This window comes from Bos mutus, chromosome 17, assembly GCF_027580195.1.
Source record: "Bos mutus isolate GX-2022 chromosome 17, NWIPB_WYAK_1.1, whole genome shotgun sequence".
In the NCBI taxonomy this organism is placed as follows: Eukaryota; Metazoa; Chordata; class Mammalia; order Artiodactyla; family Bovidae; genus Bos; species Bos mutus.
Window position 1 is genome coordinate 3,840,725 of NC_091633.1, and position 26,903 is coordinate 3,867,627.

At 51.2% G+C, this 26,903-nt stretch overlaps 1 protein-coding gene across 8 annotated transcripts in view; it reads left to right on the forward strand.

Moving 5' to 3' along the window:
* The first annotated feature begins 4,673 nt into the window (after positions 1-4,673).
* ASCC2 (activating signal cointegrator 1 complex subunit 2) overlaps positions 4,674-26,903 on the forward strand; it is a 36,064-nt gene continuing 13,834 nt past the window's right edge. Inside the window, exons 1-9 of one of the 8 annotated variants that reach the window (XM_070385883.1) lie at positions 4,711-4,826; positions 7,029-7,066; positions 9,506-9,603; positions 14,475-14,633; positions 15,004-15,174; positions 16,433-16,562; positions 21,045-21,112; positions 22,124-22,234; positions 23,104-23,216. In XM_070385883.1, the coding sequence (XP_070241984.1) occupies positions 9,523-9,603; positions 14,475-14,633; positions 15,004-15,174; positions 16,433-16,562; positions 21,045-21,112; positions 22,124-22,234; positions 23,104-23,216 (833 nt within the window). In that variant the 5' untranslated portion in view covers positions 4,711-4,826; positions 7,029-7,066; positions 9,506-9,522. Of the gene's footprint in view, positions 4,827-4,852; positions 7,067-9,505; positions 9,604-14,474; positions 14,634-15,003; positions 15,175-16,432; positions 16,563-21,044; positions 21,113-22,123; positions 22,235-23,103; positions 23,217-26,903 lie in introns of those variants that run through there. The other 7 variants (XM_070385882.1, XM_070385885.1, XM_070385884.1 and 4 more) reach the window with 7 other exon arrangements.

The window sequence follows — 26,903 nt, forward strand, 5'->3', positions numbered from 1 at the left end:
CCATGCCCTTGCAGTGGAAGCATGGAGTCCTAACCATTGGACTGCCAGAGAACCCCCCCAAAACATTTAATCTTAAAGCGAAGCAAAAATCCCCCAGCCCAGCCCTTGCTGCAATTTAAACTATGTCCCAGCCCTAGAGGAATTATTTCTACCTCCTGGTTCTGTGGCTCCATGGCCCCACACTGATGATTACCGAAAGCCTGGATGTACCAATTGCCACTTTGATGGGTGGTCTGAGAGCAGTGTCGCCAAGCTGCACGGGGCAGACAGAGCTACCCTTTCATCTCCCTGGGTGGAGCTTTAGGCTGGAGCCAGCATGGAGGCTTCAGTTCTGGGGCCCCTTCTGCCCCCCGCCAGCTGCTGGACATCTCTGGGCAAATCTCATGCCCTCTCTGGGCCTCAATTTCCTTATCCAACAAAGGAGAGATTGGGACTACATGTTTGATAAGGTTCTTTTCTTTGACTTGGGGATTCTCTGCCCTCTTCTTTCTAAAAGGCATGAACCCGGACATTTTCAAAATCTTTCCAACAACTATTCATACGGCGAGATCACCACCATTATCTGTAAATTATAATGAGTAGATAATTAGCTGCCTTCAAATTAAGCCTCCCTTCTTGGAAGCCAGGAGGCTTAGTTTTTTAAGTTGTTTATCATTATCGTCCTTTAACGCTGTTTTCTCACCACAACCCAGAGGGAAAGGGAAGAATGACAAGCAGATGTTTTGTTATTAGGGGCCCTGGGGGATGATCTGATACTTCCACTGCCGTGATCATTCTCCAGATTACTCTTGAGTCAGCAGAAGCTTTGATGAACTCAACAGAGGGCAGGGGGATCGGACAGACACGGCCTATCGAGAGAAAGCCTGGCTTAACAGAAAGCTGCTGGGGACAGCAGTTCCTGGCTGGCGACAGCGTGGATTATGAAATTCATATTTTTATGTAACACTTTGCAAAGAGATTTCATTGCCGTTGTTTCATTTTCTCATGAGGATTCTTTGCCTCTGCCTGAGTTCAAACCACTATCATCTTCCACACAAGTCTCTCTAATTGCACAGTCTCCCTAGCTGTTGCAGGTTGCTTATAAAAACGGCCATCAGAAACCCATAGAAAGTAGATTAGTGGTTGCCTGTTGTGGTGCAGTGGTAAAGAAAGAGCCTGCCAATGCAGGAGACTTGGGTTCGATCCCTGGGTGGGGAAGAGTCCACTGGAGAAAGAAATGGCAACCCACTCCAGTATTCTCACCTGAGAAATCCCATGGAGACAGGAGCCTGGCAGGCTACAGTCCTTAGGGTCACAAAGAGTTGCACACGACTTAGCAACGAAACAACAACAGTGGGTGGAGAGGAGGGCTAGTTCTTCTCCCCCTTGAATCAAAGCTGGCCTTGCAGCTTGCTTTGACCAATGCAATGTGGAAGAGGTGATGTTGTATCAGCCCCTATATATGACTGAAGTCGTGGCGTGTGACTTCTAAAGCTAGACCACGGAGGCATAGGTGCTTCTGCTTTGAGTTCTTTGATTACTCCTTCTGAAGGAAGCCAGGGACCACGTGGCAGGGATGTGCAAGCAGCCCTGTGGAGAGCAACCGTGGCTTCTTGCCAACACTCGGTACCAACTTGCCAGCCCTATGAGTGGGTCACCTGGAAGTGGATTCTCCAGCTCTGATCAAGGCTTCAGGGGAGCGCAGTCCCAGCTGACATCTGATTGCATCTTTGTGAGAGACCCTGAGCCAGATGCACCCAGCTGAGTCACTTTGGAATCCTTAACCCACAGAAACCATGTCAGAGTTTTGGGGCAATTCATTGCACAACAGTAGATAACTAATACAGTGGTTCAGCCTTCAAATCTGGGTAAAGAGTCACTCCTACTCCATGTGGACTGAACTGGGAAGGATGGTTCTCTGAGTGAAATGGAGTAGGACTCTACGGTCCTTCTCCCCTATCCTCATCCTGCCTTTTTGTCTGTGGAAAAACTTTAGCCAAAGAATGTTCAATGGGAGATGAGAAGGAAAACTATCAAAGGAGACCAAATAAGGACAGTTTAGTCAGTAAGCATGGTCAAGGACCTCTAATTCCTTCTCAAGGGCTATAGATAATATTCTGAATCATCCTAGGAGCTGTCTGATAGATACATGATGACCAGACTGCAGCCAACAATAAACTGCCACAATTCTGAGAACTGGCCTCAAGGGAATGGGAACAAACTGACCATGGATCTGCAGATTAACTGTCCTTCAAATAATCAAGATGACGCTAGGCAGACCACTGATGACCAAATTCAGGATGGCTGTCAGAGCTGACTGTGCTGTTTCTGCATGTGGCCCCCCACCCCCTTTTGTAAAAGCCCTTGCCCCCTGATTGTCAGTGGAGGAGTCAGCCTTTGGACAGAAATCTGTCCCCTCCCCACCCTGCTGCCTCACTGTTGCTGTTGTTTTAGTCACTCAGTCGTGTCTGACTCTTTTGAGACCCCATGGACTGTAGCCCACCAGGCTCCTCTGTCTGTGGGATTTTTCAGGCAAGAATACTGGAGTGGGTTGCCATTTCCTTCTCCAAGGGATCTTCTCCACCCAGGGATCAAATCCATGTCTCCTGCACTGGAAGGTGGATTCTTTACTGTTGAGCCATCAGGGAAGCCCACCCACTCCGCCCCAATGCTGGCATCCAAAATAAAGCAAACTTTATTTTGTTTTATTTTTCCTTTCCACTAACCTGGCCTCTCTATTGGCTTTTGAGCAGAGAGCAGCCAGACCCCAATTTGGTTACATGAGGAGTGGTCAAGCTGCTGTTAGTGGGAAAATAGAGGAAATGAACATTGTGCAGGCCACGCAACAGCTCACCTCAACAATGGCACTCTGCAAACACAAGCTGGTTGGAGGATTGAAGCACAAAGGCAATTCATTCATTTTAGGTGACTCAGAGCCTCTGGGCCGGGTGGGACTCAGACCCAGATATTTCAGCGCTGATTTTCTAGCTCCAACTACTGACAGTATTTCTTTTTATTCCTAGAGTTGACTGATTCTGAGCACCACAGACACTTGCCTCCATTGCCAATCCAAATAATTGCCATTAAATTAAGTTAGTTGTGGTTGTGTTTCTTTTAACATAGAAAACAGAGCACCCCCCGCCCCCCCGCCAATTCCTCCATACTTGTGTGTAACTGATACATGGTTTGAGGCTTCTCCTGTTAACGTGGTTTTTAAATTCCATTTCATTTGGACATATGACAGCTCAGACAAGGATGTCTCCTTTGGAACCTCACATTTCTCATTAATCTCTTCTGGAAAATGAGGGAAAACGAAGATGAAATAAATATAAGGGTTAACATTTCAATGGAAGGGCTTCCCTGGTGGTCTACTGGTTAAGAATCTGCTTGCCGGTGCAGGAGACACGAGTTTGATTCCTGGTCTGGGAAGATTCCACACGTCACGGAGCAACTAAGCTCACGCGCCATAGCTACTGAGCCTGTGTGCCCTAAAGCCCTTGCTCTCCAACAAGAGCAACCAACCCCGATGAGAAGCCTGAGCACCGCAACAAAGAGTAGCCCTCGCATGCTGCAACAAGGACCCAGAACAGCCAAAAACAAACAATTTTTTAAAAATCACTCCAATGGATAAGGAGCCTCCTTCCTCCCTCTCTCTGTTTCTCATTTTCTTTCTTCCTTCCTTTCCCTCCACTAACATTTCTTGAGCACCTACTATGTGCTTGGTATTGTCTGTGCTATCTCATTTAGCCTCCAAATGACGAAGTGGGTATCAATGATCCCCTTTTGACAGATGAGGAAACTGAGAAGTCAGGTGTCTTGTTGGAACTTTTTGTCTTTTTATAAGTCATGCTGTGCTGTGCTTAGTCGTGTCTGACTCTGTGACTCCATGGATGGCAGCCACCAGGCTCCTCTGGGATTCTCCAGGCAAGAATATTGGAGTGGGTTGCCATGCCCTTCTTCAGGGAATATTCCCTACCCAGGTCTCCCGCATAGCAGGCAGATTTTTTTACTGACTGAGCCACCAGGGAAGCCCAAGAATACTGGGGTGGGTAGTCTATTCCTTCTCCAGAGGATCTTCTCCACCCAGGAATTGAACTTGGGTCTCCTGCATTGCAGGCAGATTCTTTACCAGCTGAGCTACCAGGGAAGCCCAGTCAAGTTAATTAGCTTTAAAACTTCAGTGACATTAATACCATTGGAAATAATGAAACCAATCCATACATTCTGCCAGAAGTCCTACTTTAAGCTTTATTTGTACCAAAGACTGCCACGTCTTTGGTACAAATCAACCACCAAGATACAAATTAAATTGCCTGTGTGATGCCATCAAATGGGTGTGATGCCAGAGGGAAAAAAATAGAGTGACCAGGACGTTTTTTTCTGTCCCTTTTAGATCACTGGATGACACGTTTACCTGAAAAAATTGATGTCAATAAAAGAACGCATCCCCTGTCCTGACACAGTTTATAGCATTTAGCTGCAGAATTCCTCCTGGGCTTGAGGAACCCAGGTAGCACACTTGGTTTTTCCAAGAGGTGGAACCACACCTTGCTCTCCGCCGACCTCCCACCATCTCTGCTAAAGCAGCAAGGGCGCTAGGAGCGGAAAGTGTGGGTACAGCCACTCCTGTACCTACAGGGGGCGGAGTCTTGGCTTGGGGGCGTGGCCCCGGGCCCGGCTTCTCGGCGGCAGTTGGCTCCGGGGGCGAGGTCGGGCCGAGGCTTCCTGTCTGCGCCTGCGGAATAGCTGTTTGACCCCGGAAGTGCCTGCGCTCTGCGAGCTGTCACTGTGGACCGCGGCGGCAGAGGCGGTGGCGGCGGCACATCGCCGGCATAGGAGCCGCCAAGGTGAGTGCGTGGCTGATCCTTGCGGATGTGGGGCATCGGACCTGGGAGGGGCTGCAGCCGTTCCTCACGCGGCTTCGGGCCTCCCGCCTCGATGGCAGGGCCAAGGCTGAGGCTGCCCCAGGGGCCATGAATCGCCCCGTTCCTCCTATCTCTCCACCCCGACCCGGAGTCAGGCCGCCAGAGCTTAGAGTCTTGGGTTCGAGGATCGGCCCCAGAATGACCTTGGCCTTGGGCGAGACGCTGTCCTCCTACCTTCACCTCGAGCTTCAGTTTCCTCGGGGTTCATTCATTCGTTCAACAAATGTTATGTCCAGCGCCTCCTACGTGGGCACAGATCTAGCTAGGCACTGGGGATATAAACAGAGCAACAGAGGAAGTTCACGCCCTCATAGAGCTTACAGTCTAGTGGGCGGGTACAGTCGACGACAAAGAAATGCACTAGGTAATTAAAGATATGACTGCAACCGGAGGAGTGAATAGATAGGGCAATCTGGTACGATCTCGGAGGAGGGTAATACTGAAGCGAGACCAGAAGTGTTAAGACAGAGAAACTGAGACAGGAGTAGCCTTGGGGATGCTCCCAGGCCTTCTTGCATTTACTCCAAGCTCCCCTTCAAAAGAAAGCCCTTTCCTAAATTTTTAACTTCTGCTGCCCTGCTTGACACTGAGGATCCACTGTGGGGTGGGGCACAGATATCATCATGATCATTGACCTTGTCATTTTTAGAGTCCAGTTATTGACTAGTTAATTTCTACTCATACTGTAGACGAAAACGCAAATATTCCTTGACATTCTCTCTCTGCCGAGTCAGTTCTCCTTGTTAAATGCTGTCATAGCCTCATGGGCCTTGCCTGCAAAGCATACTCACAGTATTGAATTTTCCTTGTTCATGTGGCTGTTTGGTTCATATCTGTCTTGTTAACCATCAAGACCGTAAACTCTGTGAAGGGCAGAATTGGGTCTGTTATTTGCCCGCCTTAGGATTCTCCAGGCTTCAGTGCCTGGCACATAGTAGGTACTCAAAAACTATTTGAAGGGACAAGTAAGGTTATTAACACTTTCTGCTGTCCAGTGGTTCATAAAAGGCCTCTCCCGCCACCAGGCTGTTACCTTCTCTTTCTGATTATGTCTCTCCTCTCCTTACATGACTCCTCGCTTCGTCTTCAGATAAAAAGCCAAAATCTTTAGCACAGCATTTGAGGCTCCTTTTAAAGTGGCTCCATCTTTTCTATCCAACCTCTTCTTCCACTTCTTGTGTTTTCAGCCACACCAAATGTCTCCCTCATCCTTCAAAGCCACAGGCTCTGAGCCTTTGCTCATGCTTGCTCTCTGCTTAGAATGTCCTTCCTTTCCATCTTTTTCTCCTGTCCTTTAACAGCCAGGTTGTAGGTCACCTTTTCTGTGACAGTCTTCCCTTCTGTGCTGTGCTTGTTTTGGAAATTTCCAGTTACAGCTCTAACTACACGGATTAATAGTCATTTACATGCCTAGGTCCCAGAGATATTCAGTAAGTATTTGCTGAGTAATTGAGGAAACCCAAATGCTCGGCTTATGATTGGGACTTGAATAATAATAACAAGTAAACTTAACTGGGGGCTTCCTTGGTGGCTCAGTGGTAAAGAACCCGCCTGCCAATGCAGGAGACATGGGTTCAAACCGTGGGTTGGGAAGATCCCCTGAAGAAGGAAATGGCAACCCACTCCAGTATTCTTGCCTGGGAAATCCTGTGGACAGAGGAGCCTGGCAGGCTACGGTCCATGGGGTCACAAAAGAGTCAGACATGACTTAGTGACTAAACAACAACAAACTTTACCTACCGCTTATTATGTGCCAAGTGCTGTGCTGACCACTTAGTATTGGTTACTTCTCATGTCAACCCTGAGAGATGATGAGATTATGTACTGTTCTCATCCCGATTTTACAGATGAGGAGATCGGAGCGTAAAGAAGTTAAGGAACTGCTCAGGTCTCAACATGGGTAGGATGGAGCTGAGACTTGAACCCAGGCTGTGAAACTATAAACTTCTCTTTTGACTGTCATACCAGCCTGAGTCTAAATTGTCCTGACAGGCTCTGGCCTGTAGGAGTAGATTTCTTCTAAAAGCAAGTTGCTGTCTGTACCTGTCTAGACCTGGACTCTGGGAACTAGAATTTTTAAGGGTGGAGAGCCGCCTCCTCCTTATGACTCTTTCCCCATCCTAGGTCCCCGCACTGGACACTCCTCCTCCAGTCTTTGGAAGGTGAGCATAGAAAGGACTGGGCCTGGGCTTCATTTAGACTTCTGCACTGGTGAGCTGAGCACTGATGTTTCCAGCTGTCCTCCCAGCATCTCTCAGGGATTAGGAAAGAAGTATTTTTAGCATACTCAGCACCGGAGACCCAGGTGCCAAGGCACAAGAGCTGGGCTTCAGTTTCAACTTGGCTACTCAGGTATTTGCCTGAGCAAATCAGGGCCCCTCTTTGGACATCTGAGCATAATAATCCTTGTCGTTCTTAACTGGGCTGTTGTGAAAAGCTAGTAAGATAGTAGCTCAATTAGAAATCGTGTATTGACTCAATGGACATGAGTTTGAGCAAACTCTGGCAGATAGTGAAGGACAGGGAAGCCTGGTATGCTGCCGTTGATGGGGTCACAAAGAGTCAGACACGACTGAGCAACTGAACAGCATCAACAAACATACAGCAGATGGTGTGATCTATATTTTGCAGAGGTGAAAGATGAAAGCTCAGTCACAGGGACCATGTGTCTGAACCACTATCCACTGAGATCCTAGTGCCAGAATGGGCCTCGGGGACGAGGCAGACTAGACTAGGGACTAGTTCCTTCTCTCTACATGCCATGTGAAGATGGGTATCTTCACAGTCTCTAAAGTAGCCCCTGAACCAAGGTTCCTTGTGCACCAGGCTGCTTCCCACCTCCTTGCCTTCGTTCCTGCTGTTTCCTCCACCTGGGACACCCTTCTTCCCAGTCTCCACTATCAAGCCTCAACTCAGGCTCTCCTGAGCCTTTAGGCGCTCCTCTAGAAATGCTCTCCCTACAGCCACAAGCCCCTGCCCCCAGCTCAACTGCCCTAGACTCAGCACAGCAAATGGTTAAGAGCCAGCCTGCTTCACCAGCCATTAACTCTGAGACCTAGGGGAAGCTTTTTTTATCTTCTCTGAGCCTCTGCTTCCTCATTGGTAAAGTGTTAGTTGCTTAATCATGTCTGACTCTTTGCAATCCCATGGAGTGTAACCCGCCAGGCTCCTCTGTCCATGGGATTCTCCAGGCAAGAATACTGGAGTGGGTTGCCATTCCCTTCTCCAGGGGATCTTCTCAACCCAGGGACCGAACCAGGGTCTCCTGCACTGCAGGCAGATTCTTTACCGTTGGAGCCATTAGGGAAGCTCATTGGTAAAATGAAGGAAATGAGATTAACAGCACCCACCCTGGACTTGTTACAAGCATTCGTACACGTGAAGCCAGTTAAGGTGTCTACAAGCGAGTTCATGCTGAGAAAATGGCTCAGAAGAGCAGCAGCACCTGAGAGGAGTGTTTCTGCTGCTGTTATCGTCATCATTATTACTGGATCGGAGTTCCCACAGAGCAGAGACCTGGCCTTATCAATCTGTCTTTGTAACACTAGGGCCTGGCCTGGTATCTGAGAGCCAGGACTGCAGTGACTCATGGCTGACCATGTCCCTCAGCACCTCAGGGAGGGCTCAGGAGGTGACGGTTTCCTCATCCTACCCTTCATACATCTTCATGTCGTCATTGAGATGTGCCAGGCTTTTGTGGCATGTCTTCTTAAGAGCCCAGAGTCACTTCTGTTCCATGATTCAGCCAATATGCACATCCCTCCTGTGGATCAGGCCAAGTGGCATTGAGAAATGAGCGTTGGACCAGAAGACAGGAGACGTGGGGTCTGCCCCTCACTGACTCTGTGGCCAGTTTGGGCCTCTCTTAAGAGAGGAGGTCACTCTGGCAGGTTTCCATGAATTCTCTGTGAAAACCTTCTGGCCCTTCTGTTTATCCATATCCTTCTTCCCTGAAGCCTAGAAAGTTTGTAAAATCTTAACACCCTCTGCAAGGGAGGAAAGTCCCATGGCTTCAACCCCCCAAATCGGGTTAAAATGGTAAGAAAAGTGTCATCATATTCAGTTGTTCATCAACTATTTCATGAAGCCACCTCTGGACCAGGCCCGTGTTGGTCACAGCAAAGGTAGCAAGAGAAGGAGAAGCCAGGCACCGGCCCCCCAGAGCTCCCAGGCCAAGGAGGGCACGGGGCTGGGGCCGTGAGAAAGATAATCTGGTTACTTTTAACCAGTACTTCATGAATTGGGTGGGAATTGGAGAAGGAACTGCAACCGACTCCAGTATTCTCACCTGGATAATCCTATAGACAGAGGAGCGTGGTGGGCTACAGTCCATGGGGTTGCAAGAATGACTTAGTGACCAAACCACCACCGTATCAGGTGTCACCTGGGGAGTGTTTTCCTCCTCAGCTGAGAACTGCCACTTTAGGCAAAAAAGTCACTGGTCTAGGTGAGTAGTTGTGGGAACCAGGCCTTTAAGGCCCGCCAGGAGCCCCCTGAGGCCAGGGGTTGAAGCTTCTCTCCTGGCTCCGGGGTGAGTCCCAGAGCAGGCCCTGCCCCCGGAGCCTCTGCGTCTGCTGTCTTCCCGTCCGTATTCCTTTCAGGAGGGCCGCGCAGCACAATGCCCGCCCTGCCTCTGGACCGACTCCAGATCACCCACGAGGACCTGAAGACAGGAAAGCTGAGGACTTCGCCTGCGCTGGTGAGCCGGTGCCTTGAGGCTGTTCAGCCCAATATTGATATTATCGCACTTGCAATCAATCCAGAAGCAAAAAATTAAATTCCTTCTTTATCGGTTCTACGATTCTATGAATGACCTGATGGCCACAGTCTACGTTTCAGGAGCCAGCATGCTGTTAGGTCTTTCCAAGCCCCAGTGCAGGAGTTTTCTTTCCCAGCAGTAGCTTGAGTTTGAGTGGTATTTCCCATGTCCCATGTTTCTCATACCACCCCATACCTTCCCTGCAAAGCATTTCATTTTGAATCAAAGTCCGATGGCAGTTCGGACTCAGCCCGAGCTGGCCGGGCAGCGGGGCTGGCCCAAAGCCAGATCTGGGGATTGGACCCTGCAGGAGGCGCTCAGATTTCAGATGGGCCTTTTTCAGAGCTGTCCCAGCTGTGGTCTACTTGGCGGTGGGGGGCGGAGGAGGGGGACACTAATAATGTCAGAGGTCAGGTCTGAACGGGCTAAGAAGCACTGTGTGCAGGCCCAGCAGGGTTGGTGAGACTGAGAATGGAAGTGAGCATGCTGATGACCAGCTGTGGGAGAGATGAGAGCCGTGGAGAGGTGCCAGGAGGAGATAGATGTGGGGACCGGAGACCCCATACCCCCTTGCTGTGTTCCCAAGAACATTAGCTTACTTGAACAAGGTGGGAGGAAGTATCTTCTGGGTGCTTGAGTAAAGTCATGGGAAACAAGAGCTTGGTGTTTTATTTCCTGCTTTCTGGATGGCTTCCTATTGCTTCCTGACTACTCTCTAATAATAGTGCTTAATATTTATAGACCACTTGCTCTGGGCCAAACCTTTCACCTGGATTATCTCATGGAAGCCAAACCACAGCCCTCTGAGTAGGCATTTTGGTCGTCCCCATTTTACAGATGAGGAAACTCAGAGTTTAAGGTCACAGAACTAGAACACTAGGGGAGTCAGAACAGGACCCCAGCTAAACTGTCCCTGGAGTCTATACTTTCTTCACCTTCCTGCTACATAGCCTCTTGTTTCTTTTTTGTAACTTTTTAAAAAAATCGAGGTAGTGTTGATATCCAACATTATGTGTTTCAGGTGTATGACATAGAGATTCACAACCTTAACAGTTATATTCCACTTATAATTATTATAAAATGTTATCCATGTTCCCTGGATATATCCTCATGTTCATAACTCTTTTAGGTAAGGAGGATACTGATTAGAAAATCAGGAACTGTGCTGTACAGTACGTTAGCCGTTCACCACATGTGGCTATGGAGCTCTTGAAATTGTGGGCGATTCAACCAAGGGAATATATTTTTAGTTTTAGTTCGTTTAAGTTAAAATAGTCCCATGTGGTGAGAATCTGCTGTCTTGGCCAGCACGGGACAGGTCTGGAGTGGTTCCATCTCTGCCAAGGTTCTGTTGGACAGCGCCCGTGGAGACTGGTTCCGTAGGCCCTTCCCCATGTCCTGGACACCAGGCTGATAGACTGCGGGCCCTCTGGGAGCAGGGACTGGTCCCTTCCCTTTACTCTGGTTTTCCAGTGCCAGGTGCAACATGGGTTCTCAGGAGACAGCCAGTAAATGAGTCAAGGACCCTTGCCACACTTTGGGACAGGCCCTGGAGCTACAGAGAGAAGAGACTGCCCTGGTGGGGCCCACAGATGGAGAGGAAGCAGACTGGTGGATTCTCTGCAGCATGCACGATTCGGACGTGATGAAAGGAAGTCTACACTGCTGATGGAGACCAGGGAGGGGTGCACAGACGTCTTGGGGTGGTGAGAGGGCGCACGCCACCAGGGACGCCGGGCTGTAGGAGGGAGATCCTGAACTGCGTGTGGAAGGGTGAATAAGCACCAGCCGGGCAGAGCAATGGAGAAGGGCGGGCCTGGCAGGAGGACCTGGGTATATTATCCCGGAGTCCTGAGAGCCTGATTCTTACACCAGCCCCTGGGGGTGGAAGCGGTATCACAGAGTTAAGGAGCCCGGCCTTGTAAAGAAATCAAGTTTGGCACCCAAGTGGTTGAATGGGCTCTTGAGAAAGATAAGGATCATTTAAGGGGAGCATTTGGAGAACAGTACAGAATAGTTTCTTATCAAGATGAACAGGGCACAAGTTTGATGGGCAGGGCATGTTCAGGAAGCTTCGTGGGGCTAGTGGGACCTAGGCCAGGCCTAAAGGGTGGGAGATACAGCGAGAGCTGCAGCTCCTCTCCCTGGGATCCTCCGTGGCCCCTGCTCTTGTGCGTGGTGTCGGAGGTGCTTCAAAGGCCTTGGCAGGACCTGGTCCTGCATTACCTCCATGCATTCCTCCGTCCAACCTGCAGGTGTGTGTGGAGGGAGTGCTCGATGCCAGCCTGGCTCTAGGGGCTGGGACTGCTGTGTGAGCAAGACTCAGACCCCCTCCAGAGACCTGCAGGGTAGCGGGGAAGACAGAAGGCAGGCCCTCCCTTTCAATCTAACTTTGTTGAGGTGTCATTGGAGGGCAATAAACTGCATATATTTATGGTACACGGTTTGGTTGGTTTTGACATCTGTAAACCCACATGAAACCGTTACCGTAAGATAATGAACATTTCTGCCACTCCCAGAAGTGTCCTGGTGCCCCCCCCCACCCTTATTATAATCTACCCCTTCCTCTGTCCCCCTCCACCGCAACCACAGATCTGCAGGCACTTCTGATACAGTTCAGCAAGTGCTACAGTCAGGAAAGCATAGAATGCAGGTGTTGGGGGAGCCAGGGTGAACCCCTCACCTAATTGGGGTGGAGCCTGGGAGACTTCCTGGAGGAAGTGAGGTCAGAGCTGGGGTCAGAAGGACGAGCAGTGAGACCAGGGTGGCCTGTGGTATCATATGTCACTTAATAGGTGTGCAGTGTCAGCTTTGGTTTAAATCCTGCCTCAGTTGCTTCCTTAGCCCTGTGACTTTAGCTGAGTTCCTAAATCTCACCAAGTCTTGGTTTCCTTCTCTGTAAAATGGGGAGAATACTCTCTCCTTCTGAGACAGTTGTTGTGAGTTTAAAAGAAATGATAGCATAATAATAAAGGTGGAAAGATACTTTTGTAAAAAAAAAAATGTGCTGCCCAGCATAATAATAAAGGTGGAAAGATACTTTTATAAAAGAAATGGGCTGTGGGACTGGCCTGCTCATCAGCCCACACAGGGCGGTCCTCGGTGAGTAGTGGCTTTTTTCTCTCTTTCCAGCATCTCTCCCTCCAACTCCATCTCCCACTGCCCAGTGCAGTCTGTGCCCCCATCCCATTTTTTTTTTTTTAATGGCCCATCGGACTATGTCTTCCATCTAAAAATTCTGCTCCACCTCCAAGGTCCAGTTCTGGATGCTGCCTGGCCTGGGAAGTGGCCCCTTGCCCCCCAGGCGCTCCCACAGTGCCTCTGCCAGGTTTGAGCTGTCTGTGTTGTGCTCGTCTGATGACAGCCGTGCATCATCCCCTCTGCAGAGTGGGCTCTGGGAGCACGCAGACCCCCTTCTCGTGTGCGCCCCCACACCTGGCAGAGCAGGGTGCCAGTAGATGTTCACAGGATGGATCGCAGGAAGGTCAGATCTCAGGGGCGTGCGCGTGTGTGTGCCATTTGGGCAAGTGGGGGTCGGTGAGCAGCCTGGCCTGAGAAGTAACCTAAGTGAGAGGTGAGGCATCAACTGGTAGAGGAGGGGAACTTGGAAACCACAGAGGTGAATTTAGGCCTTTGAGAGTAGCTTTGACCTTGTTTCAATCAGCAGGATTCCTTTTGTATAAATTGTGATTTAAATGGGCGGGGGACCTAGTGGACCCTCAACCCCCCAAGGAGCCCTGTGGAACTCAAAAACTCGGCAGTTTGCGGTCGGGAGGCTTAGGTGGTTCTCGAAGAAGCTGACCCGTCAGCCATGACTTCCCTGTCCCCGCTGGGCTGAGAGGCCTGGAAGTGGGGGGACTGTGGTTGATAACTGCTGAGACGAAAACAGGCGGCCTCCTTCCTGTCACCGCCTCCCCCGGAGAAAGCAAACCTTGTGTAGTCAGAGGAGAAAACCAAGCTCATCCTTTCTTTATGGCAAACAAAGTAAGATTTGTTCCCGGCAAGGTAAGGGTTAGAAGAGAGAATTTGTGAGGCTAAGCCGAGACCTGCAATTACTTGATTAGCATCTTATACCAAAAAATTACTGAGGTTTTTCTCTGCTTATACAAAGGGAACAGCACAGTGATATGTACAGTACGACATTGTTTGTGTCAGAAAGATGAAAATGGGCTCAAACAAATGCCTCGTGTGGCTACATTTTAATGTAAACGCCTAGAAAAGGGCAGTGAGGATGCCCGCAGGATGGGGAGGGGTTCCCTCTGGGTTGACGCTAGACCCGGGGTGGTGGTCCCAGGCGACTTATCTTTCTGTACTGTTGTGAGCTTTTGAAAGAAAACACCCTCCTGCCTCACTGGTGTAATTTAAAAAAACTACATGTTCTGTTTTAAATTGGAAAAGATAGTCAGGTCCTAATCCTTTCTGTTAGAGATAGCCACTGTTAGCTTTGAGGTGTCCCCCAACCCCCGGCCCGACACTCTTTTAAAAAATAAAGTCCTACCAGTGTGTGAATGTGTTAAATATGGTGCTTTTTTTTTAATCCCCAAAATGGTTATATAAATAGAGGGGTTTGTGTCTTGCTTTTTCTTCCCCTAACCTTTCCCTGTGTCATTAAATATTCTCCAGAAAACATGGTATTTAATGCTCGCCTGGCGCTCCCTGACTGCGGCCAGGCCTCCCTCTGTCAGAGACACTCGGTTCTTTATGCCTGAGGGTCACCGGTTGGAAGAGCCCAGGGCTGTTGCTGTGGGTTGGCAGAGGGGCCCTCGCTGACTAACCTCTGCCACGTTAACACGTGGTTTTTGGATCCGTAGCACCCCGAGCAGAAGGCAGACCGGTATTTTGTGTTATACAAACCGCCCCCTAAAGACAACATTCCCGCCCTAGTGGAGGAGTACCTGGAACGCGCCACCTTCGTAGCCAATGACCTGGACTGGCTCCTGGCCCTGCCGCACGATAAATTCTGGTGCCAGGTAACACTCTTCACCATTCCCACTAAGACCAGGCACATGCCATGCCGTTGGTTGGGTGCTGTTGTTTTTCTCCCCAGGAGATGCTTTCTCTTCCTCTGCTTCTTACACTGGATCCCTAAGAGCAAATTGTGGTTGGAATTACTGTTTCGTTATCACCATCTTAATGATGTTTGCACAAACGCCTTCCACCATGGCATTTTTAGAAACTCGTGTTTAGCCCTGGGCTCATTTATGCCTCTTCGGTCCCTTGGGGTTGGTTGGCGTGTTTGCCCCAAGCCAGAGCTGACCGGCCGTGAGCCCCGCACCGTCCACCCTCAGGCCCTCGGGCCTCAGTGACGCAGCCTGGCTGTTCCCCTGTCGCCTGGCTTAGGTCATCTTCGACGAGACCCTGCAGAAGTGCCTGGACTCCTACCTGCGCTATGTGCCCCGGAAGTTCGACGAGTGGGTGGCCCCGGCCCCCGAGGTCGTTGACATGCAGAGGCGCCTCCACCGCAGCGTTTTTCTCACCTTCCTCCGTATGTCCACGCACAAGGAATCCAAAGTGAGCCCCGGGCCCTGTGACAGGTCGCCCCCGCCGGCTGACACCCCCGCGCCCCTGGGAATGCAGGCTCTGGAAGTATCGAGTGTCCCCTTTGTCTCCCCTCCGCTTTCACTCCCGCTGCTGGGGAAGAAGCCTGTGCCACCTCCCTCGTCCTCTGAGCCGCCAGGTCGCCTGCGCTATACCCAGTGTTCCATCAGTGGGGAGCCGAGGGCCCTGTGCCAGGGACGCTTGACTCTGCCTTTCCTTGCACGTCAGAGGGCGAAGCATCGATTCTGATTTTTTTAGAGGACCTTGGATGTGCTTTCTAAAAGCCTTTACTCCCACACCCCGGGTTTATTTTTGTTAATTTTATTTATTTATTTGGCCAAATCGTGTGGCATGTGCAATCAGGCTGTTCCCCAACCAGGGACTGAAACTTTGCTCCCTGCAGTGGAAGTGTAGAGTCCTAGCCACTGACTGGACTGCCAGGGAAGTCCTGCTCCCCAATTTTAAAAATAATAATGCTGTCCTTAAACAAACGTAACAAAAATATTTTGCAGATAGTGAGAGTCGCCCACAAAATTTCCTTCCCTCAAAATAACCACTGTTAAGGTGCCTGTTCCTTCAGGGAACTTTTTTCCTTTCAATGTGTTTGTGTCTCTGTGTGTGTGGTGCCCACATATTTACTTTAAAAATAGTATCTTTTCTGTTTTTTTAGCTTGTTAGCATGGAAACTGTTAAATATACACAAGAGTATCATGACTCCCACGTGCCCATTACCTGGCTTCAACAGTTAGCATCTTGCCTATCTTGTTTTCTCTCCCCCACTGAGTTTTCTGTTTTTCTTGGAGTATTTTATTTTTGTCCTTTTGAAGCTGTGCTGTGTGGCATGCAGGATCTTAGCTCCCTGACCAGGGATGGAACCTGAGCCTCCCTCCATTGGGAGCGCAGAGTTTAAATCTCTGGACTACCAGGGAAGTCCAGTCTTGGAGTATTTTAAAGCAGTCGCAGACATCATGGGAGTTTACCTGTGAATAACTTTAGAATGAATCCCCAGCTGATGTGTTTCATAGGGAGCGTCTGCTTTGTTTTACATTAGGGTGAGTGACTGTCGCTCCAGGTCAGCCCCTTGGCTTGGACGCATCCTTGGTGTGGACGGAGCTGCTTCTATTAGCCAGGCCCCCTCGATGGACCCGAAGGTTATTTCCTGTGAGCCTGCTATTACACTGCCATGCACGTGTTTGGGGAGGTCGCTCATCCTCTCTTTGCTGTTCCTTAGGATCACTTCATTTCGCCCTCTGCTTTTGGAGAAATCCTCTACAACAACTTCCTGTTCGACATCCCAAAGATCCTGGACCTCTGCGTGCTTTTTGGAAAAGGCAACTCTCCGCTGCTGCAAAAGATGATAGGTGAGTAGGATGTGGGGCCCAGGGCCTGGGGTGGGGTGTGGGTGGTGCAGAGATGACCCCCACATGTCCACAGGGGGATCAGAGCAGTAGCAGCGGGCGGTGCTTGGAAGTGACCTACCAGATGTGTGTGTCAGCTCCGAAAGAAGTGACTCAGTGGCTGTGGGGGAGGGGCGAAAGACAAGGGCAGAAGAGAGCTCCTCCAGGATCTCAGAGCCCCAGCGTCAGGCTGGGTGTCCCTGCCCAAGGAGGGGGGCGTTTGCTTCCGTGGTGACAGCTAACCGTTTGCCTGAGTATGCACTGGTGACTCCGCCGATGCCCCACCTGTGTCATCTCAGGCGATCCTCACAGCCGCCCTGTGATGTTAGTGGTGTCCCCACCCCCCATTTACGGTTAAGGAAACTGAGGTTGAATGTTCGGGACTTGCCTGCAGGGTCATGACTGATGAGTGGCCAAGCTGGGGTTGAAGTCACATGGGCCTGAGGCTCACACTCTGGGCCTCAGTCACTCCCTGCCTCACGGGTGACATGGCCACCTCAGAAATGTTGAGATTTGAGTTGCTTCTGAGGATGGACAGGGGCAGGGGTTAGAAGGAATCCCCTGGGGTTGTGGAGGGAACGGACATCAGCAGTTGGGGCCTGTCGGGAGGCGGGGGTGCTGGAAGGTTCACGCAGAAGCTTTGTTGGGAAGCTCCAGAGGGAACAGTGGCCCCAGGGGTTTGCCTTGGAAGAGGAACTTGTGGCAACTGGCCCAGCTGGTCACCCTGGACACTCCGTCAGCCCTCCTCACCCCGAGACTGTAGGAGACGGTGTTCCTAATGCCCAGTTACAGAGCTCGGTCACCACTTGAAATGGTTTCCTTCCTCCCTTTCCCCTCTAACCCCAGTGATAAAGGTAATATAGGTTAATTTAGAAAATTTTGGAAGAGTATAAAGAAGCAGGAAAGCAGTTATCAAATTCCTGCCCCACCCCCACCCCCAGAGACGATCATTTGGTGATTATTCCCTTCTAGTCTTTTCTCTGCGTATTTTTGAAAAATGTATTTAGGGCCTAATGCATATGAAATTTCACATCCAGCTTTTTCACTGGCACAATCTCTGGTTTCTCATTCAGGTCTAATCATTGGCCTGATCATCAGTTAAGGGAAAAGACCGTTAATAATTATACTCTAGAATAAGAGGATGGGGTGCGTACACAGAAGCAGCACAGTTAGAGAAACAATTATCAGGCCAGTCTAGTTGGAGCAGGGCATTCTGGGAGGGAGCGTGGGGTCAGGGGAAGAAGCTGGCATCAGATTGTTCAGGGGGCAGGGAGAGCTCCGAGCCAGGGACCTGAGGAAGGGTACATTGCTCGGTGGCTAAAAGGGAAGGCCCTGGAGTCGAACTCCCCAGTCCATAGCTGTATTCCGGGCTGTGTCCCTTTGACTCGGGCAGTTGGCCGCTCTAAGCCTGAGTCTTCTCATCTGAAGAAAGGGAAGACTGATGATCCATCCAGCCTGTAGGATGGTTGTGGGTTGTGAATATGAGGTGGGGCGCAGCACAGAGCCTGGCAAGTTACAGACACTCGGTAAGTGTGAGCTCGTATTGTGACGAGGCCGTGGGAGCCTCTGGGGGCACGGAGCAGGGCGGGGAGCCATCCGCTGACACGGTCAATCTGGCAGCACGCGGGTGGGGAGGGTGCTGATAGGAGGCCATGGAGGAGGCCGGGCTTCAGTGTGGGCTGGAAGGGGAGAGCCTGGGTGGAAAAGGACATCCGAGAGGAGAGTCGATGGGGCTTCATGAGGTTGGCTGGAGGGAGTGAACTGGGGTTGGGAAGCAGGAGGCGGGGGGTGTGCGCTGTGAGTAGAGGCAAGGTCAGCACTGGGTCTGGAGGCCGTCAACTGCTCCAGGGACCCAGGAGAAGAGGCCGTCTGGCCGCAGACAGGTGAGGCTGGAGCAAGAGAGCTCCGCCTGCTGCCAGGGTTCCAATCTTTCGGGTCACTTGACTCCTCTGAGAATCAGACGAAAGCTTGTCTCCAGGAAGACCTAGCGCCTCATAGATTTTGAGCTGTTAAAGAATGTTCTCATCCCCAGATTAAGAATCTGAAATCGGTTTACCAAGGGAAGCACTGTCTTTGGCTCACGGAATCTGGTTCACAGACAAGATGGCAGGATCAGGCATCAGGTGCCCCTTCTGATTGCGTGCGTGTCTGTCTGTCTGCCTGTCAGTCTGCAGGCCCCTTCTCCACACCCTCCAACACACGCATTAGGTCTCTTCCCAAGCCCTTGAGCAGAAGACAGGAGGCACAGTGTAGGGCAGCCTCTGCTTTCTCTGCTGCAGAAGCTCTTGAGCAAGGCAGATCAGCTGGAAGAAGGGGGTTGGCAAAGGAGACGGGGCGGAGCACAGGAACTGGCCGACTGTCCTTTGGGCAGAAGCCCAGGCCCCTGTCCCCACCTCCCACTTTTTTTTTTAACCCCAAGGCTGGTGTTGTGAATCAGCGAGTGTAATTGTGAAAGCTGGGCCTTTCAGTTAGGCTGTGAGACCTTGACCCTGCAGAGGATAGCCCTGGTCTCTGTAGCCATACCTCGCATCCACCCTGGGTTTCTGAACTACTTCAGTCTGAGGACAGGTGCCATTGCTTTGGCTTTTTAATGATTTCTTTAGGAGATCAAAAGTCAGATCTTCCCTGTCATTGGGATCAGTTAAAGGAGAAGAAAGAGGCTCCGAAGAGCCCGAGGGTAGACTGTGAAATGTGATCTATTTTGACGCTCATAGAGCATCCCTGTTACTCAGGCCTCAGAGTGAGGAGGATCCTGAGACAGTGCCTTCCCCCATGCCTGGCACTCCGGGTGTGGTGGGCACCACCATATGGCCTGGGGATTGTGGGAGGAGGCCTACTCCCGACAACTGGGACACCTGCCTTCTGGTGGACTCGGCGCTGGGAGGTCACTGCAGGCAGAGGGGAGGGGCAGCTTCATTCTGTGAGGCTGAGGATGGTGTGAGGGAAGAATGCAATTCAAGGGATGGGAGAGGGTGGCGGGAGATGCCAGCAGAAGCCAGATCTTGCAGGCCCTTCGTGCCACAGTCAGGAGTTTGAACTTGACCTTGAGGATATTGCTAGGAAGGTTCAATGAGGAAGATCAGAGGAAGACAGCTCGGTCACTCACTCCCTGCTCGTCAGGAGCAGGAGGTGGGCGCAGATGGTCAGGGAGAACTTCCTTCACAGGCTGAGGGGTCAGCACCCATCTGGAGTGGGAGACACCAAGCAAGCTCCTGCCAGTAACACTTTCTGGAATCCCAGGACCAAGTGGCCTGCAGAAAAGCATTTAGAGAAAGTCCAGCCACCTAGTGACTCACTTACTCACCCAGCACCATATGGCCTCTGATCTCATTCATTTTCAAGCCCTCCAGGATGGGGTGAGGGCTGCAGGGTTATGTTGAAGGCAGCCAAGGACAGCCCTGCCCAAGGACGGAGGACACCTAGGACTCAGAACATCCTGACAGCCAGCCAGCCTTCGGTGCCAGGATCACAGTGGGATGAGGAAGCCAGGCCCCTTTTTGAGGCGGTGCCATTTTGCACGGTCCTGCCGCTCGCGAGCAGTGATCCTCTCCCCCTCCGTGTTGGGCAGCCGGAACACTTGGTTTCTGTCCCAGTGACCCTGTACTCTAACCACCACACTCACAGCAGCAGTAAACACTCGGGGCTTCCCTGGCGGCTCAATGGTAAAGGGTCCGCCAGCAACACGGGAGACAGGGGTTCGATCCCTGGGGCAGGAAGATCCCCTAGAGAAGGGAATGGCAACCCACTCCAGTATTCTTGCCTGGGAAATCCCATGGACAGAGGAGCCTGGAGGGCTACAGTCCATGGGATTGCATGACTGAGGGACTCAACAGCAATGCACACTTGGGGAGGGGCTTCGTTTTCTGGGAATAACTGCACGTGTGTGGTAAACCTCCCCCCAATGTCTTTGGCCAGCCTCTCTCTCACCGTGGAGAAGGGCTGTGTATGGCCAGCAGGTTCAAAAGCAGAGGGTGAGAGAATTTCTAGAGAATTTCTCCAGAATTGGCCTTGCAGGACCCCTGGACTGTAGCACCCAGGTTTCTTGGCCAAAGAGATCACGTCTCCTAGCTTTCCTGGATGACTCATTCCCATTTACAAAGCCAACACTGTCATACAAGGCATGGTGCCCAAGTGTGATCATTCCCCGGGGACGGCAGGGTGAGCTGGTTTGACCAGGGCGGGTGGGTCTTTTACGTAATTCACAGGGCAGAGGTGCTTAAAAGGTTAAATTGTACTGAGGCGAGGCCCTTCCCTCACCCTGGGGAAGTTTCTAGGCTGGGCCAGAACTCTGTGCCAGCAGGGCCCGGGGCCAGGACTGCTCTGGTGCAGGCAAGCTCAAGAGAGGGGCGAAAGGTCACAGAACATGCTGGCAGCCATGTGGAACTTGTCTTCCATCCTGTCCACCCCCACGTCTTTCCCCAATTCCTACCTTTCTTCCCTTTTCAGGGAACATCTTTATCCAGCAGCCAAGTTACTACAATGACCTGGACGAAACCATGCCCACCATCCTTCAGGTACCAGCTCTTCGCCCTGCCCTGGGGAGGGTGGGGGGATGGGGGAGGGTGGGGGAATGAGGGCAGGCAGGCCCTTCTCCTACCTGGAGATGTTGCTCTTCTTTCCTGCAAGAGTCTGGGAGAACTCTCCCCACCTCTCCACACCAGACACATCCTGAGACCATCGCTGTGTTCTACCCCTCACTTCATTCCTTCAAATTTGTCCTTTCCCCTCTTGAACAGGACTGAAATCTAAGGGCTGTCCAGCACTCATATGGAAGGAGCTTGGGGTGCATTCTGTGTTGTCTGTCAACAGCCATCTGCCCCTGAGGATACCCCTGTACGTTTCTCAAGTCTGAGCTCTAAAGCCTCATAGAATCATTTTTATGAAATAATGCTCATTGTAGAAACTTTGAAAATTCCAAAAAATAAATAAATAAGTAGAAGAAGAAGGTTAATCTTCCTCCGTAATCCCGCCACCAGGAGATAAGCATGTCCGACTCTTTGCAACACCATGGACTGTAGCCCACCAGGCTCAGACTCTGTCCATGGGATTTCCTAGGCAAGAATACTGGAGTGGGTTGCCATTTCCTCCTCCAGCTTAAACGTGGTGCAACCCACAATGGGCTCTGTTTTCGCCTCACTATTGATTTGTCTTTTGTTCAATACAGTTCCTATAAATCGCCTTGCCCTGGGCATCCAAAAATACACGTTGCTGACTGTATCTCTTAAATATCCATCCCCATACACTTGTCCAGCCGATCCGGGTCACATCCACGGGGTTTACATACATTTCGTCATTATCCTCACCACAGTCCTGCGGGAAGGACGTCCCCATGATTCCCTTTTGACACAAGTTCCATTCTGAGACGGTCACTGAGAAGGTCACTGTCTCACCTGATGTCCCAGGGGCACCAGCATATATCCTGAAGATTCCAAGGCAGTGCTGGCGTCACCAGTCTCTCACTGCAGGACGGGGGTCCCCGCTGCCGGTTCAATGGGATGTGAGAGAGTCACCTCTTGTGTTCACAGGTCTTCAGCAATATCCTCCAGCACTGTGGTCTGCGCGGGGACGGGGCCAGTGCCACACCCCAGAAGCTCGAGGAGAGAGGCCGGCTCACCCCCAGCGACATGCCTCTCCCGGTGAGCTTGGCCCTTCAGCCCGGCTTCTTTCTGGCCAAGAGAAGGCCTGGAGCTTCCCCGCTGCTCACAGCCCCTCACCCCACCCCGCAGGCGGGTCGTCCCGTCACACAGGCTTTAGGACATTTCAGCAGGCTTTCTTGCTTCATTTATGGAGTTGCGGAGGGAACAGCTTGGAGGTTTAGCCTTCGCTTAGTTCAGCTGGACGGGTTCCTGGGTGCATTACTCATGGGGCCATTCATTCATGGCACCAGCATGCCCCGAGGAGCCCCCAAGCACATGCCAGGCCCCCAGGCTGGGCTGTGAGGCCCAAGTGGTTACAGAAGCAGACGCCTGTGTTAGCACGGGAGTTAGAGCAGGGCCGAGGGTGCGGTGGGCTGCCCTCCTGAAGCTTGCGCGGTCGTGGGAAAGCAGGCCTTAAACAAGCGTTCCAGAAAAGGGCACAGTGAGTGCCGTGGGAACAGGGCATGTTGCCCCGTGAACCTCAGATAAGTTCCCTTATCTGTAAAGTGGAGATCTGACCTGCAGCCCAGCCTCTTGTTTGAGCTGTTGGGAGAATCAGGGAGCCCAACACGCTCTCCAGACCCGATGGCGCGTGGGGGCTGGGTGTCCTGGCCTCCCTGGGGTGTAATTTCTGTGTGGGACCTCCGGCACTGTTTTCAGATTCAGGGATGGGTTCTCCTTCAGCTTCAAAGAAAGAATCGTATTAACCTGGAGCGAGAGGTCACCCTAGACCTCCCTGGGCATGCGTCCTCTGGAGCTGCGGCAGGCAGACCTGAGGGGGACCCTGGGCTCTGTCCGCTTTGCCTCAGACCCTCTGCAGGGCTGTCCCTGGGGGAGACTAATGCGGTGTTTTTCCTCTGGCCTGACAGGAGTTAAAGGACGTCGTCCTCTACCTTTGTGACACTTGCACCACCCTCTGGGCCTTTCTGGACATCTTCCCTCTGGCTTGTCCGACCTTCCAGAAACACGACTTCTGTTACAGGTACAGCAGTTGCAGTTATTCACATCCACATTCAGCCAATATTTACTGGACGCTCAGAACCTGCCGGGCCCCCTCTTCCAGCACCCACCTGCGTGGAGGCTGCATTTGAGAATGACTTTTACTGGAGGGGCTAAGAGCAGGGTAGGGGAGGGAGAAAAACGCCATCCAAGGGCGGGGCAGTTTCCGTTCAGACCCAGTCTGCTGCAGAGCCCCCAGCATGGGTGGGCACGGGAGTGCCAGAGGCTGAGGAGGCTCAGGCTGCAGACTTCGGCCTCCAGTGTGGGGAGGCGCGCACGCAAGCAGAGGTGCGTCCACGTGGGGCCAGCTGGTGGGGCCGCACCAGGAATGCAGACGAGGGAGCACTGCTCTGTCTGGAGGAATAAGAGACTGTTTCAGGGTGACGCTTAGATGAGACCTTAAGAATGAACAGCAACCTGCCTGGCAGAGAAAGCCTGCGGTGGCCCAGATGATGTAGAAAGCTGTGCAGTGCAGTATGATGGGGGGTATGAGTGGGGGAGTGGGCTTGGGGAGCAGGCGACCACAAGAATCGGCCCCAGGGAAGTCAGACTTGCCGTGTGCTGTGTGTTGGCAGGGAGTGGGGCCTTTATCGTGGAGGCAGGAGGGACCCTGGAGGCTTCTATCCAAAGAAGTCATAGAAAGATCCTGCTGTGATGCAGAAAGACCAGGAGGGGGATACAGGGGAGGGAGAAAGACCCTCTTTGCCCACCTAGCCATGTGGGCATCCGTTCCTTGGGCAGTGAGAAAGGGGTGCCGGGACGGAAGCTGGTAACTGGCTTGTTGCCCGGCAACTGTGGGGGGTGGGGGCCTGTCCTGCTCTCAGTGGCCTCCAGCTGTTCTTGCCAGGCATCTCCCCCCGCCATTCTGGGAGCTATCCAACTCCATCCCCCCAGCCCTCTGTCCATTGGGTCATTTGCCCAGCTATTCCACAAAACATTTATCTAGCGCAGACACGTGCCAGAGATGGCAGCTGGCGCCCTGAGCCCACCGGGTCCCCTGAGCTCTTGAAAATCAGACGTGAGGATTGCTCAGCCTCCCGGAGAATGTTAGAAAAAAGCGCCAATCCACACTGTCCCCAGAAGAAAAGGGTGGGGACAGGACTTTTAAAAATGTTGTCACAATTTTTAAAAAGGTATTTACCTCATGGCAAACTGGAAACCTGGGAACTCCCCAGAGGTAGGAAATGAAAATCACTCTGAACAATCAGGCTGTTCTTAGGCTTATTTTCATTCACCATGAGCACTTTCCCATTTTGCGAAAGCATCTTCCCAAATGGGGCACAGATGGCCTTGGAAAGGGTCTCTGGAGATGGTGGGAGGGTCCTTGCCGGAAGAGCTGAGTTTCCCAAGAGGTACCTGGAAGGCATCACAATGGACATGAGTTTGAGTAAACTCCAGGAGACGGTGAAGGACAGGGGAGCCTGGTGTGCTGCAGTCCATGGGGTCACAAACAGTCAGACTCGACTTAGGCACTGAACAACAACCACCCCTGGAGCAGGGCTGCAGCTCCACCCACCTCAGGGTGAGGAGCAAGAAAGGAAAACACTTTTGACTGCGAGTGACCCTGCCTTTGGCAAGAGATGCTGCCTCAGACCCACAAATAGCCTGAGGCCGGCTCAGCCTGTTCCAACTGTGCTGGAGGCCAGGAAGGTGTGCTGAGCAAAGGCCTTGGTCCCCCCCATGGCTCCAGGCAAGGGGTTACCTCACCAGACACCCTCCAGCTAATCTCTCTGAGCAGCCTTCTCCACCTTCCTCTCTTTCTGTCCTTTAATTTTATGAACAAATAATATATTCACAGGGTGTATAAAACACACATTTGAAAAGTCTCCCTCTCCCCCTTCTCCACTTCTGTTCCTCACACACAACCATTGGGTTAGTTTTTTTGTGGAATTTTCCAAAGATATGCATGTAAATATGCACATATAAGCAAATAAACACATTATCTACCTCCCTCCTCTTTTTAGTATTTCATATACTGGCATATTGGGCATCCCAGGTGACTCAGTGGTAAAGAATCCACCTGCCAATGCTGGGAACTCAGGAGATGCGGGCTAAATCCCTGGGTCAGGGAGATCCCCTGGAGGAGGAAATGGCAATCCAGTCCAGCGTCTTGCCTGAAAAGTCCCATGGACAGAGGAGCCTGGCAGGCTGCAGTTCCTGCAATTGCAAAGAGCTGGACATGACTGTGCAGGCATACGTGCTGGTACATTATGAATGCTATATGTGCTGTAGGCATTTTACTTTTAAATTTAATGCATATCTGTGCATGAACCACCTTCAGCCTTTGGTATCTCTGTGTAGAACTCCATTGTGGGGGACCCCAGACCCCAGAGATGGCACTTTAGGTTTTTTCCAACTGTTTGCTATTACCAAAAAAAAACATTGCCATGAAGGCTAACCGTGCACCTAGGTCATTGTGTACCTTTAGAACTATATCTGAGGAATAAATTCCTAGAAGTAGAATTGCAGGAACAGATGGTACATGCATTTGAAATTTTCACGGATTTCGCCAAATCACCCTCCATAGGGGCTGTTTCAATTTACCCTTTCACCAGCAGTGTATCATGGCAACGCCTGACTCTGAGCCAAACTGTCCTCTCTGTCTTCTGGGTGCCACGCTGTGGGCCTCAAAAGCCCCGCCTCTTTTGGCCTGCCTACCCACGTCTACGGACAGCCCCACACCAGGAAAAAGTTGCCAGGAGCCAGCGATCGACAGACGAATATTTACAGGGTACATTACATCTGCTGCTGCAGATTCAGCTCAGTCCTAGGAAATCAGCTGCTTTTCTGGCTTTGGGAACTTAAGATGTTCAGAGATAGACTCATGCCATGAAGAGAGGTAGCTGCATTTTAAGGTGTAAGAACAGCATCTTCTGAGTGCTGTGTGTCTGGTTCCAGAGAGGAATGGTCACAGGGTGAGCTTATGGTCAGGAAACATGTGGCTAGGATGGAGAGTTGGGTTTTGTGTGTTTTTTTTTATTGGAGTATAGTTGATTTACAGTGGTCTGTTAGTGTCAAGTGTACAGCAAAGTGAATCAGATATATATACACACACATACATATGTATACACACACACACACATATACATATACATATATATAGGCTTCCCTGGTGGCTCAGCAGGGAAGAATCTGCCTGCCAATGAAGGAGACACAAGTGGTTGGGAAGATTTCCTGGAGAAGGAAATTGCAACCCACTCCAGTATTCTTGCCTGGAAAATCCCATGGACAGAGGAGCCTGGCAGGCAATGGGCTGTGGGGTTGCAAAGAGTCGGACAACTTAGCAACTAAACAACAACAACAAAGTCTATGTGTGTCCATTCTTTTTCAGATTCTTTTCTCATCTAGGTTGTTACAGAACATTGGGTAGGGCTCCCTGTGCTGTCCAGTAGGTCATTATTAGTTACCTCTTTCACGTGTAATAGTATGTATATGTTAATCTCAATCTCCTAATTTAGGGGATGGAGAGTTTAAGTCTGAGTTGAGGACAGGTGGCTGTGAGGTTACTGAGGTGAGAAGCCAGCTTGGCTGGGCTGTACCGGGTACAGATGCACCAGAGAGAGGAGTTTCACTCTGATATCATAGGAGGTAGGGAGCTGCTGGCAGTTTCTGAGCAAGAAGAAAGTCACCTTGTACCTATTCCTCAAAGCTTGCTGCATCCTGGGTGGCC